Source organism: Pongo pygmaeus, chromosome 2, assembly GCF_028885625.2.
Source record: "Pongo pygmaeus isolate AG05252 chromosome 2, NHGRI_mPonPyg2-v2.0_pri, whole genome shotgun sequence".
NCBI classification, from domain to species: domain Eukaryota; kingdom Metazoa; phylum Chordata; class Mammalia; order Primates; family Hominidae; genus Pongo; species Pongo pygmaeus.
The window spans coordinates 55,379,632-55,395,695 of NC_085930.1; the positions used below are offsets into that span (position 1 = coordinate 55,379,632).

Sequence of the window (16,064 nt, forward strand, 5' to 3'; positions counted from 1 at the left end):
TTCATTTTTATTCTTCTTTTCTCATTCCTCTTCTTTCCTCCAGTTCTTAATGTGGGACTTAGTCCTTGGTTCTTTTTTTCCTCTTTCTCTACACTCTCTAGGATCTAATGGCATTAAATACTGTGTACCTATGACTCAGTTTTTATCTCCAGTCAAGACTCTCTCCTAAACTCCAATGTCTATGCTCACTGCCCAGAAGACTTCCATACCTGGTTGTCTAAAAGAATATGCATAAACATGGCTGGGTGCGGTGGCTCACTCCTGTAATCCCAGCACTTTGGGAGGCCGAGGCAGGTGGATCACAAGGTCAGGAGATCAAGACCATCCTAGCCAACATGGTGAAACCCCGTCTCTACTAGAAATACAAAAATTAGCTGGGCGTAGTGGCATGTGCCTGTAATCCCAGCTACTAGGGAGGCTGAAGCAGGATAATCCCTTGAACCAAGGAGTCAGAGGTTGCAGTGAGCTGAGATCTCGCCACTGTACTCCAGCCTCTCAAAAAAAAAAAAAAAAAAAAAGCATAAACATAACATGTCCTAAACAAAACTCCTTACCGTCTCCACCCCACCTCATCAACTTGCATTACCCATGGCCTTTCCCATGTCAGCGGATAGCAACTCTATCCTCCTAGTTGCTCAGACCAAAGCCCAGGAGTCATCTTGACTCTTCTGTTTCTCTCATATCCTCTATTTTCCTTTGGGAAATCCTGTTCACCTTCAAGATATATTCAGAATCTGATCACTTGTCAAATAAAACATAAAGCATTTAGAAAATGGAATGAACCATTTTAAAGACAGTAACATTTTCTTGAAGGGTTTACCATGTACAAAATAGCTATAATTATACTTTGGATAATATGACTAAATAAACATCATTTTTTAATGGCTGTACCTCACCTACATGTCCCTTCCCAACTGTGATCATGAGGAAGAAGTGGTGAAGCCAAAAAGTATCCCTGAAACTATAGGTGGAAAGAGAACACTGGGGGAAAAGTCAGAGTATAGAAGCAGATATTAGGATCTTCCTCACATAGCTTCAATGAAAACCAGTCAGGTAGGAGAGCCAAAAGTTGAGAGGCTATCTACGAAGAAAAGGAGCTTAACTTTCAATAGTGGTGTCTTAGTCTGTTCAGGCTACTACAACAAAATACCTTAGACCGGGTAATATATAAGCAACATAAATGTATTGCTCATAGTTCTGGCGATTGGAAAGTCCAAGATCAAAACACTAGCAGATTTGGTGTCTGATGCGGGCTTATTTTCTCTTCCAAAGATGGCACATTCTTGCTGTGTCCTCACATAGCAGAGAGGTAGAAGGCTTCCAAAAGCCTTTTTAAAATAATGGCACTAATCTCATTCATGAGGGCTCCACACTTATGACCTAATCACCTCTTAAAGGCCCCATCTCTTAATAATACCACAATGGAAATTAGGTTTCAACATCAGTTTTGGAGGGACACAAACATTCAGACCATAGCAAGTGGTTTAAAAAGCTAAAAGAGGCCAGGCATGGTGGCTCACGCCTGTAATCCCAGCACTTTGAGAGGTCGAGGTGGGAGGATCACTTGAGTCCAGGAGTTAGAGACCAACCTGGGTAACACAGGGAGACCCCATTTCTACAAAAAATTAAAAAATTAGCCAGGTATGGTAGCACACACCTGTAGTCCCAGCTACTTGGGAGGCTAAGGTGGGAGGATCACTTGAGCCCAAGAGTTTGAGGTTACAGTGAGTTATGATTGCACCATTGCATTTCAGCCTAGGTGACAGAAGAAGACCCTATCTCGAAAACAAACAAACAAACAAAAAACAGCTAATAGACTTAACTCCATCCTGGAGTTGATGAGTAAAATATCTGAACTTTTTTTTTCTTTTTTTTCTTTTTTTTTTTGAGACAGGGTCTCACCCTGTCACCCAGGCTGGAGTGCAGTGGTACAATCACAACTCACTGCAGCCTCAACCTCCTGGATTCAAGCAATCCTCCTGCCACAGCCTCCTGAATAGCTGGGACAACAGGCACATGCCACCACACCTGGCTAATTTTTTATATTTATTTATTTTTTTTAGAAGTGGGGCCTCCCTATGTTGCCCAGGCTGGCCTTGAATTCCTGGGCTCAAGTGATCCACCAGCCCTGGCCTCCCAAAGTGCTGGGATTACAGGCATGAGCCATTGCACCCAGCCAAAATATCTGATTCCTGCTATAGCAATCTTAGGATTACTACCAACTTTCCAAACTGGTAGACTGTGAAGGCCTCATCTTTCTTACATACTCATCACCTAATCCATAATGCTGCTTTTGACATCTGGAGAGTCCTTAAAATTTTTTTTTTTCCATCGTGGTTATACTCTGGTAAATGGTTAATGTTTAAGCATATCCAGTGTTTCTGTAGATGACATGTACAAGCTTGGTTGTCTAGGAGACTCAATCTGCACTCCAGCCATTAGAGAAGTAAAGAAATAAATAGGGGAGGCAGAGTGGAGTACCGTTCAGTAGCATTTCATTTCATAAACTTTTATTGTTTTTGAGACAGGATCTCATTCTTGTCACCCAGGCTGAATTGCAGTGGTGCGATCATAACTCCCTGCAGCTTCGACCTCCTGGGCTCAAGCAATTCTCCTGCCTCAGCCTCCCAACTAGCTGGGACTACAGGCGCCCAACACCATGCCTGGCTAATTTTTGTGGTTTTTCTTGTAGAAAGGGGGTTTCACCATGTTGCCCTGGCTGGTCTCAAACTTCTGGGCTCAAGTGATCCAACCCCCTCAGCCTCTCAAAGTGCTTGGATTACAGGTGTGAGCCACCTCGTCTGGCCAACATTTTTTTTTTTTTTTTTGAGACGTTTGAGATGGAGTTTCGCTCTTGTTGCCCAGGCTGGAGTGCAATGGTGCGATCTCGGCTCACTGCAACCTCCGCCTCCTGGGTTCAAGTGATTATCTTACCTCAACCTCCTGAGTAGCTGGAATTAGAGGCATGCGCCACCATGCCTGGCTAATTTTGTATTTTTAGTAGAGAAGGGGTTTCTCCATGTTGGTCAGGCTGATCTTGAACTCCCAACTGCAGGTGATCTGCCCGCCTCGGCCTCCCAAAGTGCTGGGATTACAGATGTGAGCCACCGCGCCCAGCTTTTTTTTTTTTTTCTTTTTCCACAATACATCCTAAAAAATATATTTTATATCCCAGTCCACACCTTATATTAAAAGAACAGTATTTGTTGCAATTTGGAAAAATAAATTTTGTTGCAATATGTGCATTCGTTGCTAAAGAATGGATGCATTTTCTTTTCTAGTCTATAGATATAGATTTTATATATATGCATATTATAATATACACACAGTTGTCCCTCAGTATCCACAGGGGATTGATTCTTGGACCCCAAGCAATGCCAAAATCCATGGATCCTCAAGTTCCTTATATAAAATGGCCTAGTATTTGCATGTAACCTACATGCATCCTTCTATATACTTTAAGTCATCTCTAGATTACTTTATAATACCTAATGCAGTGTAAATGCTATGTAAATAGTTGTTATACTGTATTTTTATGTATTTTTCACTGTTGTATTGTTATTTTGTATTTTTTAAAAAATATTTTCAATCAATGGTTTGTTGAACCCATGGATATATATTTACACGTTTTTTGTTAAGACCTTTAAATTTCATATTGCTGGTATAGTGGTTAGAGCTTGGCTCTCAGCAATGACTTTGCTAAAAAGGATTAGGGGATGGGAGTTTCAGCCTTATCCCCACTGTCTCTACCAGCCTGCCTCCTCAAGCCATCCTATATAAGCATACAATTTATATTTTTACTTTTCTATTGCTACATAACCAATTACCACAAAACTTGGGTGTTTTAGGTAACAAACATTTATTATCACACACTTTCTGTGGTCAGGAATTTGAGAGCAGCTTAGCTGGGTGATTCTGGCTCAGTATCTATCATGCCGTGGTTATTCAGATTTTGGTTGGGGCTGCAGTCATCATCGTAGGCTTGACTGCGACTGGAGAGTCTGCTTCTGAGCCCACTCTCGTGGCTCCTGTCAGACACTTCAGTTCCTTGACTTTGAGGGCCTCCCCATAGGGCTGTTCATAATATGGCAGCTGACTTCCCCCAGATTGAGTTGTCTGTGGGAGGAAGGGGGAAAGAGAGAGAGAAAGAGAGGCCATGAGAGCGCAGAAAGCTGCAGAGCCTTTCATACACCCGCCTCAGAAGTGACATAGCATCAATTCTGCCATATTTTGTTGGTCACACAGCCAACTCTGATATGATATGGAAGGAGACTACGCAAAGGCTCAATGACCAGGAAGTAGGGATCGAGAGTGATCTTACTTTCACAATCCAAGAAGGTACAGCTTCAAGACAGGCTCCCTTCACCACCCTCTACTTCTAGCCAGATTGTCACACCTAAGCCATCTATATAGAAATACTAGAGCAACACTATCCTTTATTTTTATTTTATTTATTTTATTTTTTATTTTTTTGAGATGGAGTTTTGCTCTTGTCACCCTGGAGTGCAGGAGTGCAGTGGCGTGATCTTGGCTCACTGCAAGCTCTGCCTCCTGGGTTCAAGCAATTATCCCACCTCAGCCTCCTGAGTAGCTGGGACTTCAGGCGTGTGCCACCACGCTCAGCTAATTTTTTGTATTTTTAGTAGAGACAGGGTTTCACTATGTTGGGCAGGCTGGTCTTGAACTCCTGACCTCAGGTGATCCGCCCGCCTCAGCCTCCAAAGTGCTGGGATTACAGGCGTGAGCCACCGCGCCCAGCCTGTCCTTTAGAATCCCAAATGTATTAGCCAGGGGTAGTGGCACATGGCTGTGCTCCCATCTATTTGGGAAGCCGAGGTGAGAGGATGATCACTTGAGCCCAGGAGGCTGAGGCTGCAGTGAGCCATGATATTGTGCCACTGCACTCCAGCCTGGGCAACAGAGCGAGACACTGTCTCAAAAAAAAAAAAAAAAAAAAAGAATCCCAAATGTATAGATCTAAATCCTTCCAGATTTTATTAGCTGGATAACAATGGCAAAGTTACTTTCTGATTCTCTCTCTCTCTTCTCTCTGTCTTCCTTTTCCTTGCCTTTCTTCTTTGCCTTTCTCTTTTTTCTTTTCTTTTCTTTTTTTTTTCTTTTCTTTCCTTTCCTTTCCTCTCTCCGTTTCTTTCTTTCTTTCCTTCCTTCCTTCCTTCCTTCTTTCCTTCCTTCCTTCCTTCCTTCCTTCCTTCCTTCTTTCTTTCTTTCTTTCCTTTCTTTCTTTCTTTCATTTTCTTCATTTATTTATTTACTTATTTGAGACAGGGTTTCACTGTGTTGCCCAGGCATGCAGTGGCATAATCATAGCTAATTGCAGCCTCAAAATCCTGAGCTCTAGCAGTCTTTCCACTTCAGCCTCCAGAGTAGCTGGGATTACAGGTGTGCACCACCAAGCCCAGCTAATTTTTCAATGTTTTCATAGAGATGGGGTTTTGCCATGTTGGCCAGGCTTGTCTTGAACTCCTGGCCTCAAATGATCCTCCTGCCTTGGCCTCCCAAAGTACTGGGATTACAGACATGAACCATTGCACCAGGCCTGTTTCCTCATTCAGAAAGTATCTATCTCACAGGCTCATTGTTAAGATTAAATTAAGTGAGATAATATTTATAAAATATCTGACACATAACAGGTACCCAGTAAATAAAGCTATTACAATTATTAAATTAAGAACAAATGAGAAACACAAGTTACTAATTTGGTGAGAAATAACAGGTATGAATTGTGTTTTGGGTAGCTATAATTCTTAGCAGATATAAGCACAAAATGCCATTATTAAATGTTATTTAAGTATTTCACTCTTTCATTTTCACTGTCCTTCGTTGCTATCACCTCTGACATAAGAGTACTGAAATAAAACTATTTTTACTAGTAAAATGTATTTAAAGTAGGCTAGGGATTTCAATTAAGAAAAATTTGGGAGAAAAAAGGTAAAAAGAGTTCACTTAGATGTAAAACCAGACCACTAAGTGATGGCCTATCTTCTGCTTGCCTGGGAAGTTATTGTTTCCCATGTTGACCCACCCATTCCATCTTAGGGCAGTTCTAATTATTTAAAAACGTAGCTTTATGTTAAGCCCAAATATGTTTTACTATAGCTGTACATACCAACGTAGAGTAGTAGAAATCATTCCTTCGTAAGGCAGCCCTTCAAATGTCTAAAGACAACTGCTCTTGCATTCCACCCCACTCATTAACTCTACTCCTGCAAGTTAAAGATTCTCATTCCCTTCAGCATATCCTCATGTGACATGGTTTTGCATCCTTTCAGGGCATCGGTTTTTCTATTCTGCACATACCTAGTTTTCATAATCCCTTTGCAACATTTGGCACTTTGAAGTAAGCACATACCACAGGTGTTGCCTGTTTTTAACAGTGAAAAGTAGAATAAAGCCATTATTCATGCCCGTTCTCGTTAGTATGTTTCTATTAGTATTGCCCCCAAATTCATTATTACCTTTTTTTTTTTAAGGAAAGGACTTTGTTTTTAGAGTAGTTTTAGGTACACAGAAAAATTTAGCAGAAAGCAGAAAATTCTCAAATACCCCCTGTCCCCTAGTTTCCCCTATTATTAACATCTTGCATTAGTGTGATACATTTGTTGCAATTGATGAACCAATGCACTGTTATTAACTAATGTCCATAGTTTTAGAGTTCACTTTTTGTGTTGTATAGTTGCATTGGTTTTTGTTTGTCTTTTGTGGTTTTTTTTTTTTTTTTTTTTTTTTTTTTGAGACGGAGCCTCACTCTGTTACCCAGGCTGGAGTGCAGTGGTGCGATCTCAGCTCACTACAGCCTCCACCTACTGGGTCAAGCCTCCCAAGTAGCTGGGATTACAGGTGCTTGCCACCACGCCCAGCTAATTTTTGTATTTTTAGTAGAGACGGGGTTTCACCATGTTGGCCAGGCTGGTCTCAAATGCCTGACCTCAGGTGATCCACTTGCCTCGGCCTCCCAAAGTGCTGGGATTACAGGCATGAGCCACTGCCCTGGCCTGTTCCATTGTTTTTGACAAATGCATAATGTCATGTGTCCACCATTACAATATCATACAGAATAGTTTCACTGCCCTGAAAATTGCCTGTGCTCCACCTATTCACCCCTCCCTCCTTCTCCGAAATCTCTGGCAACCACTCATCTGTTTACTGTCTCTAGAGTTTTGCCTTTTCCAGAATGTCATATAGTTAAATAATACAGTATGTAGCCTTTTCAGACTGACTTCTTTCACCTAGGAATCTGCATTTAAGTTTCTTCCATGTCTTTCTGTGGCTTGATAACTCAGTTCTTTTTCTTTTTAGTGCTAAATAATATTCTATCGTATGGAAGTACAATAGTTTATTTATCCACTCACTTACAGAAGGACATCTTGGCTGCTTCCAAGTTTTGGCAGTTATGAATAAAGCTTTATTGCTTCCAGAAACATTCATGTGCAGGTTTTGTGTGAACAAAAGTTTTCTATTTATTTGGGTAAATACCAAGTAATGCAACTGCTGAATCATATGGGAAGAGTGTGTTTAGTTTTGTAAAAAACTACCTGTCTTCCAAAGTGGCTGTAGCATTTTGCATTCCCACCAGCAATGAATGAGTGTTCCTGCTGCTCCACATCTTTGCATTTGGTGGCCTTTTTTTTTCTTTCTTTCTTAAACAGAGCTACATTACTGTTAATTTGTACTGAGTTTACTGCCAATCATGATCCCTTAGACTTTTTATATGACTTAGCTGCTGAGCCACATTCTCTTTCTCTCAAACTTGTGCAGTTATTCTTTGACTTTCCTTAGTGGTCTTTCTTTTCTTTTGTGCCTCTCCCAGATGCCCTGGGCTTGGTCTCTTTTACTTATCAGGTGCATTCATAAGCCAACTGCTTATTGACTGTATTACTGTTAAGGACTCACACTTGGATTCTTCCCCAGGGGACTGCCTTTGGGAGACTTGAAGGGTGCCTCTCCCGGAGGTGCCTGGGAGTTGACATTCATCTCCTGATCAGATGTTCCATAGACAATAACTGACTGGTATGGAGGTAGAGGAACTGAGCTCCCTTGCCCCTAGGAGGGACAAATGCTGTTATGGAAGTCTTATACTCTAGAGCTCCCTGGGAGATCAGGCAGATACCAGGGTACACTGAAAAACATATTCCAGCTTAGCTTCTTCCCCTTCTCTATCTTCATCTCTCACTTCCTACACGTTTCTCCTGAGGGCACAACCTTAATAAATCACTTGCATATGAATCCCAAACTCAGGCTCTGTTGCTAGGGAATCTGACCTAATTTTATGACTTCTTTCGATTATAGCACACAATTGTTTGTAATATTTTTGACTATTATAACCATTCCTTTCAAAAATAGTAATGACCTTACTTTAAAGAGGTTATTTTGAATTGCTCATGCATTGTTGCTTGTATTTATTGAATCTCTAAGGGCAAGACTTTTTCAGGAAGAGAATTACCTTTTCAATATTACAATGAATGTCAATGGGAAAATCAGACCAATGTGATAAAATTTTATGGCTAAGTAAACATGCATGGAATTGCCTTGTTCCATTAGTTGAGGATTACCTCCATTGCATTTACGGATGTCACGTCTTTCACTGAGCTGTTGACAGTGGTGCCATTTTAGGAAGACACTCTATTTCAGTCTCACGAGTGTCAGCATTTATGTGCCAGAGGTACCTTTTACTCTTTAAAATATTACCATTTGGTTTTGTCTGAATGATGCCTACCCTTTATTTTTATTTTTGGTGGTGAACACCTACTTGACCAAAAAGTCTGGGTCTTCAACGAAAGGCCCATTTCTGTGTCCCAGTGTTATGTGTCTTTGGGCACAGCCTTGTATCAAGGGGAAAAGTCCCTGAAAAAGTTGCCAGGCCAGCACCACTCCTGGTGGCCCTGGATCCTCACATATGGAAGTTCCTGCCTAAAATGCATCACCTGATCAGAATGACAAATCACAGAATGAGAAGTTGTCACTGTGAAGTAACATGACCCCAAGGCAGCCGTAAGGGGTTGGAGGTAACATGCAGGTCTACAACCACCCAGCTTACTCAAGGAAGACTGAAAAAAAGTCAGTGTCATCAAGACATGTAGAGAACATGTTTCTAAAAAATTCTCCTCATTGTGTCTAAATATCAAGTCACCAGATTGAATGTGAAGCCAGCAGTACGGGAGGACATAGAAAACAGTTTAGAGGATGATAGGATTTTGATTGAGTTTGATATGTTCAAGGAGATGGTCATAATAATTGGTTGTCTGGAGAATGTGAAGAGTTGTAACACAATTAAAGACAATAAGAGAAAGCACCAACCAAAACAAAAAGGAAAACCAAAATGTGACTGAGAATGTAGCTGGTTCTTTTGGGAGGTTTTCTAGTCTTCACATCAATGCTTTAAGACTCTCACCCAAGGAATTCTCAGGGTGGGAGATCACGGATAAAACTTTCATCAAACATACCAGCATGCATGCAGAAGAGTAACAAATCATGAAATTCTTGAGCAAATGAAAGTATTGCCCAGAAACCCACTGCCAAAGCACAGACTGAAAAATGATCAAAGACAATTTTAAACAAAAAAAAAAATTGATATCCTTTTTGAGTGAGATCAGGCATGGAAAATAGATTTTGTTTCATGGATTACTTCTGACCAAATGATAATTGTTGCCTGGAGCTCTGTGTTGAGGAAGGTTCTGAGACTGGATCTGGGTTGATTGAAAAAGAATGCTGATATGGATTAGTAATGTCTGTCACAAGTGCAAGAGGGGTGACATGTACTATATTTTTACCATTTGTTTGAGAAATACCATGAGGTAGATAAGCTCAGATTCCATGAAGAGTAGAACTGAACTGGGTGTCAAGAGACCACATTCAAGTACTGTATTCTTCATTAGCTAGTAGTTTGATTTTGATCAAATGATTTCATCCATCTGCACACTGGTTTCCTTTTCAGGACAATGAAGTTTCTATCCTGGATGGTCTGTCATCACCCTTTAAATTCTAAAATTCTATGATCGATTAATAGTCAAACTCCAAATGCATTATTATGGAGTACTCAGGGATATGTCTTAGTTTGAGTGCCTCCTGAAGAGGACCCTAAGACAAGATTCAAGTGCAACTTATTTAACTAAGAAAATAAAGGAAACAGACTGGGTGCAGTGGCTTATGCTTGTAATCCCAGCACTTTGGGAGGCCGAGGCAGGTGGATCACTTGAGGTCAGGAGTTTGAGACCAGCCTGGTCAACATGGTGAAACTGTGTCTCTACTAAAAATACAGAAAGTAGAGCCGGGTGTGGTGGCTCGCACCTGTAATCCCAGCACTTTGGGAGGCTGAGGCAGGCAGATCACGAGGTCAGGAATTCGAGACCAGCCTGGCCAACAATTAAAAAGATAATTTTTGTATCTTTGTAAAGATACAAAAAATTAGACAGGCGTGGTGGCGGGTGCCTGTAATCCCAGCTACTCAGGAGGCTGAGGCAGGAGAATTGCTTGAACCCGGGAGGCAGAGGTTGCAGTGAGCCAAAATCGTGCCATTACACTCCAGCCTGGGTGACAGGACAAGACTCTGTTCAAAAAGAAAAGAAAAAAAAATGCAGAAATTAGTGGGGTGTGGTGGTGTGCACCTGTAATCCCAGTTACTTGGGAGGCTGAGGCAGGAGAATCACTTGAACCCGGGAGGCAGAGGTTGCAGTAAGCCGAGATCACGCCACTTCACTGCAGCCTGGGTGACAGAGCAACACTCCATCTCAGAAAAAAAAAAAAAAGAAAGAAAGTAAGTAAAGGAAACTGGTAGGGTGCATCATCAAATCAGCTCCCACTTAATCCCACTAGGGAAACTCATAGTGAATCTCTCTGGGAGGCAAGGCTGCTGCTGTATTTTTATACCAGCTCCTGTCAATCACTGGATGAGGGCTGATGGTGGGGGATTGTGGAGGGGGGTTCAATATACCTGTACTTCCTCTCTGCTACACCAGCAAGCCAAATGAGATTTGGCACTAAAGAAAGTCTCCAGGCAAGAAATACAGTTGGAAATATATGCAGGGTACATTTAAGTGGTCAGGGCTGGGGAATACAGACAGGGTTGGCTATGCTAGGATTCTTGGGGGGAATAAGTAAAAAACTCACTGGCATTTGGAATATTAAATACAATTGATATTCAAACATTGTAATAATAAACTATCTGCTTTTAAATCTCAGAGCTGAGTTATGAGTTTAGTTAGAGAATTCTGTGAAATGTAATAGTTATTTTCTATACGAACACCTATAAGGAAAGTTTACTTATTTACTTATTTTTCATCTTTTTGAGACAGGGTCTCGCTTTGTTACCGAGGCTGGAGTGTCTGGGTGCCATCATGGCTCACCGCCACCTTGATTTCCTGGGCTCAAGCAATCCTCCTATCTCAGCCTCCTAAGTAGTGGGCACTACAGGCACATGCCACTGAGCCTGGCTAATTTTTTATTTATTTATTTTTTTGTAGAGACAGGGTCTCAATATGTTGCCCAGGCTGTTCTTGAACTCCTGGGCTCAAGTGATTCTCCCACCTAGTCTTCCAAAGTGCTGGGATTACAGACCTGAGCCACCACACCTGGCTTAAGGGAACTCTTGAAATTGGCATTGCTGGTAACGCTTTACTGTTTTCTCCACAGTGCAGAGACAACAAGTTCAGCAAGAAAGATTGTCTTTCAATCAGGAATGTTGTAGCTTCAATCCAAACCAAAGAAGGTCTGAATCTCAAGTTGATAAGTGGAGATGTTCTGTACATCTGGGTAGGTGATGCCATTTAATAAATCTACCAAGGAACAGTGGGATCTATTTAACTTGTTCTGTGACTTGTTCCATGATTTAATTTGTTCTTTGTCTTAATCAAAGATTAAAGATATCAAAGATAAATTTGAGAAGTTAAACCCACTTAAAGTTTATGCAGATATATACTTAACATCCCCTATATTCTTCCACATGTACTCATGTGGAGGGGTTCAAGTTTAACCACAAACAAGAGTTTGCAAATCCATCTCTTTTATTTCTCTGTAACTGATCTTGACTTACTCTCAACCCAGTTCTATTTTTCTCTCCTGCACCAGTCAGCATTAGTGAGGAAGCTATGTGTACACCACACTATAGAATCACTCTTCACAAACACGCCTTTGCTCCTGCCTGAGCACTTTGCAGAAACACAGGAAGAATGAGGAGGGATAAAGGTTACCAGAAGAGGTACTGAATCCTCAGCCTGGCTCCTGCCTACACCTCCTCTCCTACTGTTTCCTCTTCCTTGGAATCACCAATTAACAGAAGATACAGGCCCTATATTCCTCCTATAGTTGACATCCATCATGCTCAATCCTGGCTGCAGATCATAATCATCTAGGGGACCTTTTAAAAATACGGACTCCCAGGCTCCCCCCTAGAGATCCTGACTTTAATTGGTCAGGGATGTGGTGTAGGCGACAATAGTTTTTGAAAGCATTCCAAGTGATTATCTTATGCAGCTAGGGCTGAGAATCACTGGTTCAGATGCTTCTTAGAATTCTATAGCCCCACCATTTGGACACCTGATGTTTACCTTCAGATGGCAGACATTCAGGACTAACAGAAAGAGAACTCTGCTGAGAAATTGGGAGACTCTTCTGGATTATGAGCCACTGGAAATATTCTTTGCATTTGCCGTAGTTAATGGGATGGCAGAGAGGAGGCAGCCGGCTGCTTTCTTCATGTTCTCTAGAGTTTTTAGAGTCCTCTGTCACGTGGGTTCAGGACCTTGGCCTCAAATCAGCAGGTTGAGAAGTTGCATCTTATCATTTTACACAGAATTGATCTGACTCACACTAATCAAACTCAAGAGACTTACTTATAACACTGGAATTGTAATTATTTCATTTGCAATGAGAAAGATAATTGCCATGGCTACTGGTAATAGTGAGCTCTGCAACTGAGTATTATGAGAGTGATTGGTGAGTAATATGACCAGAAGAACTGGATGATATAAAAGTACAATAAATTTATTTTTCACTCTAGGTGTAGGCATAGTGTGGTGGGTAAGCAGACCAACTCTAAAGTCAGTTCTGGCAGGGTTCAAATACTGCTCCACCACTCAACAGCCACTGATCTTGGTCAATATCCATCTTATGTCTCAGAGTTCTTATCTATAAATATGGATGATGATGATATGAAGGTTGTTATGAGGCTTAAATGAAATAATTCATATAAAGCACTTATCCCCTGCCTTACACATAATAAGGACTCAAAAAATGATAGCTATTATCATTATCCCCTTATGATGGGCCACTTTATATTTTACCTTACTCAATTAGTACTACAGCCTATTGAAGAAATATATGACTTACCCACATTTTATAGATAAAGAAACCAAGGTCTTTTCACTATGCAGTCCACTGAGTTGATTATAAGTTTCGTGTCAACTCATTGGGGTTTACCTATTCTTACCATTGGATGGTGCTGTATAAACTTTGGAATCCTCTTTATCTTTCTTCTCTGAATTATTTCTCCTATCCAGTTAGTTTCCAAGCCCTAATAAGCCCTCTTTCAAAATATCTCATGTACATGTCTTTCCTTTTCATTGCCATTGTCTACCCGTGTTTCGGTACACACCACTCCCAACCTCCAATCACGCCTCAGTACTACCCTTACCTCCTTGTCACTCTTTAATCTGTCCTTTACATCACTGTTTGATATATATTCCAAAAACATTATTTTAGAAGGTACTTCTCTGCACACACATCTTTGGTGTCTTCCTACTACCTATAGGGCAAAGTCCAAAAAAGTGTGGCTTTCCAAATACTCCATCGTCTGGCCCTAAATCTCTTCCCAGCCGCTCTTCTCACTATTGAACCTCTGCTTTAGCTAAATTTGGACTACTTTCTGATCTTTCACAATCCCATGCTTTCTTTTTTCCTTTCTCTTTTCTTTTCTTTTTCTTTTTTGATACTGAGTCTCGCTCTGTCGCCCAGGCTATATACAGTGGTGTGATCTCGGCTCACTACAACTTCCGCCTCCTGGGTTCAAGTGATTCTCCTGCCTCAGCCTGCCAAGTAGCTGGGATTACAGGCACCCACCACCACGCCCAGCTAATTTTTGTATTTTTAGTAGAGACCGGGTTTTGCCATGTTGACCAGGCTGGTCCCGAACTCCTGACCTCAGGTGATCTGCCTGCCTTGGCCTCCCAAAGTGCTGGGATTACAGGCATGAGCCACCACACCCGGCCACAATCCTATGCTTTCTTAAATATTCCATGCACCTTGAATGCCTTGATGCCTTCTTTCTACCTGACCCAATTACAGCCATTCTTCAAGGCCTATCTGAAATTCTTATCCCCTTTAAAAAGCCTTCACTCACTATTCCAATCTAAATGATTTCCTATCTTTTTTGAAATTCTATACCAACTAATATTTGTATATTTAACGTGTCTTTTGATTACTTTGAATTGATTTAAACATTACAACAAGGTTACTTTTTTTTTGTTTTTTTTGTTTTTTTTGAGATAGCGTCTTGCCTTGTCACTTAGGCTGGAGTGCAGTGGCACAGTCACGGTTCACTGCAGTCTCAACCTCCTAGGCTCAAGCAATCCTCCCACCTCAGCTTTCCAAGTAGCTGGGAATACAGGCCACTAGCTAATTTTTTTTTAACTGTAGAGACAAGGTCTCACTGTGTTGCTCAGGCTAGTCTTGAACTCCTGGGTTCAAGCGATCCTCCTGTCTCATCCTCCCAAAATGCTGGATTACAGGAGTAAACCACTACACCTGGCCCATTTTTTTTACATGTTAATATATTGCTTCCCTAAACTGTGTAAGAATCAGTAAATGGAGAGTGAAACTGCAAGTGAGAGTGAGGAGAACATGGGCTAGATCTAATTTTGTTTTGTTTTGTTTTGTTTCTTGGATGGCTTGCTCACTCTTGTCTCTGCAAGGGGCTTCTCAGATCTTGAGATTAGTTTATGCTAACTTCATATAATACCTCATATGCTAACTAACATTATATAAGTGGACCCAAGAATGCCAATTATTAGGTTGGGAAATATAAACTCTTATATGTCCCAGAGACATAGACATCTTTTAATTTACAATGAAGAAGAGTTCCCCAAAGAACCAGGACATGAAAAATCCACATGATCAGGCTGGGCTCATGCCAGTAATCCCAACACTTTGGGAGGCCAAGGTGGGTAGGTCACTTGAGATCAGGAGTTCAAGACCAGCCTGGCCAACATGGCAAAACCCCATCTCTACTAATAATACAAATATTAGCTAGGCATGGTGGCACATGCCTGTAATCCCCGCTACTCGGGAGGCTGAGGCATGAGAATTGCTTGAACCTGGGAGGCAGAGGCTGTAGTGAGCCGAGATCATGCGACTGCACTCCAGCCCGGGGAACAGATCGAAATCGTGTTTAAAAAAATAAAATAAAAATAAAAAAAGGCCACATGATGACAGAGTTTGTCTCCTCCTACTCCCAAATTACCAGGGAATCAGAAGGTTTCTGGTGAGCACAAAATCTGAGTAATAGGAGTTATGAGTTGAATATGTAACGTCTCATGGCATTGGGTTATGACCCTCACTTCACCAAAGGAACAGCCTTAGCATTGATATTGGAGAACTCGACATCCCTGGACAGGCGAGAATGGATACTGCCTACCCTCACCTTAGTGACTTTCCTTTGCCAAGGCCTTCAGGGCCGACCATACCCTCCTTCACATCGACCTAGTCTTTCTTTTGGTATATTGTTAAATTCAAAACAAGTATTCTCAGTTCCTGCCAGGCTGAGAGCAATTCTTTCTCCCTTCCCCTGTCTCTCTGTCTCAATCTTTCTGTGTTTTTGTTTCTGTCCGTCTCTGTCTCTGTTTTTCACTTTCACTTTTCTTCTTTCTCCATTTTTCTCTCTCAGACTTCGTCTCTGACTCTCTGCCTCTGGTCTCTGATTCATTTTCACAGCTCTACACTGACTCATTACGTGTTGATTTCATAGCAGTGGTTAATACATTTCCTTAATGTCTAAGTTTTGGAAATGACCTCATCATGGTGTTTCAGTGCTAACAATAGACTGTAAGCTCCTTGAG

The 16,064-nt window shown here is 41.3% G+C and overlaps 1 protein-coding gene across 1 annotated transcript in view; it reads left to right on the forward strand.

The window, feature by feature from the left end:
• Positions 1-16,064, forward strand: part of PARP15 (poly(ADP-ribose) polymerase family member 15) — a 57,825-nt gene that overhangs the window by 13,144 nt on the left and 28,617 nt on the right. Inside the window, 1 exon segment of the mRNA XM_054483839.2 lies at positions 11,647-11,766. Within this exon segment, the coding sequence (XP_054339814.2) occupies positions 11,647-11,766 (120 nt within the window).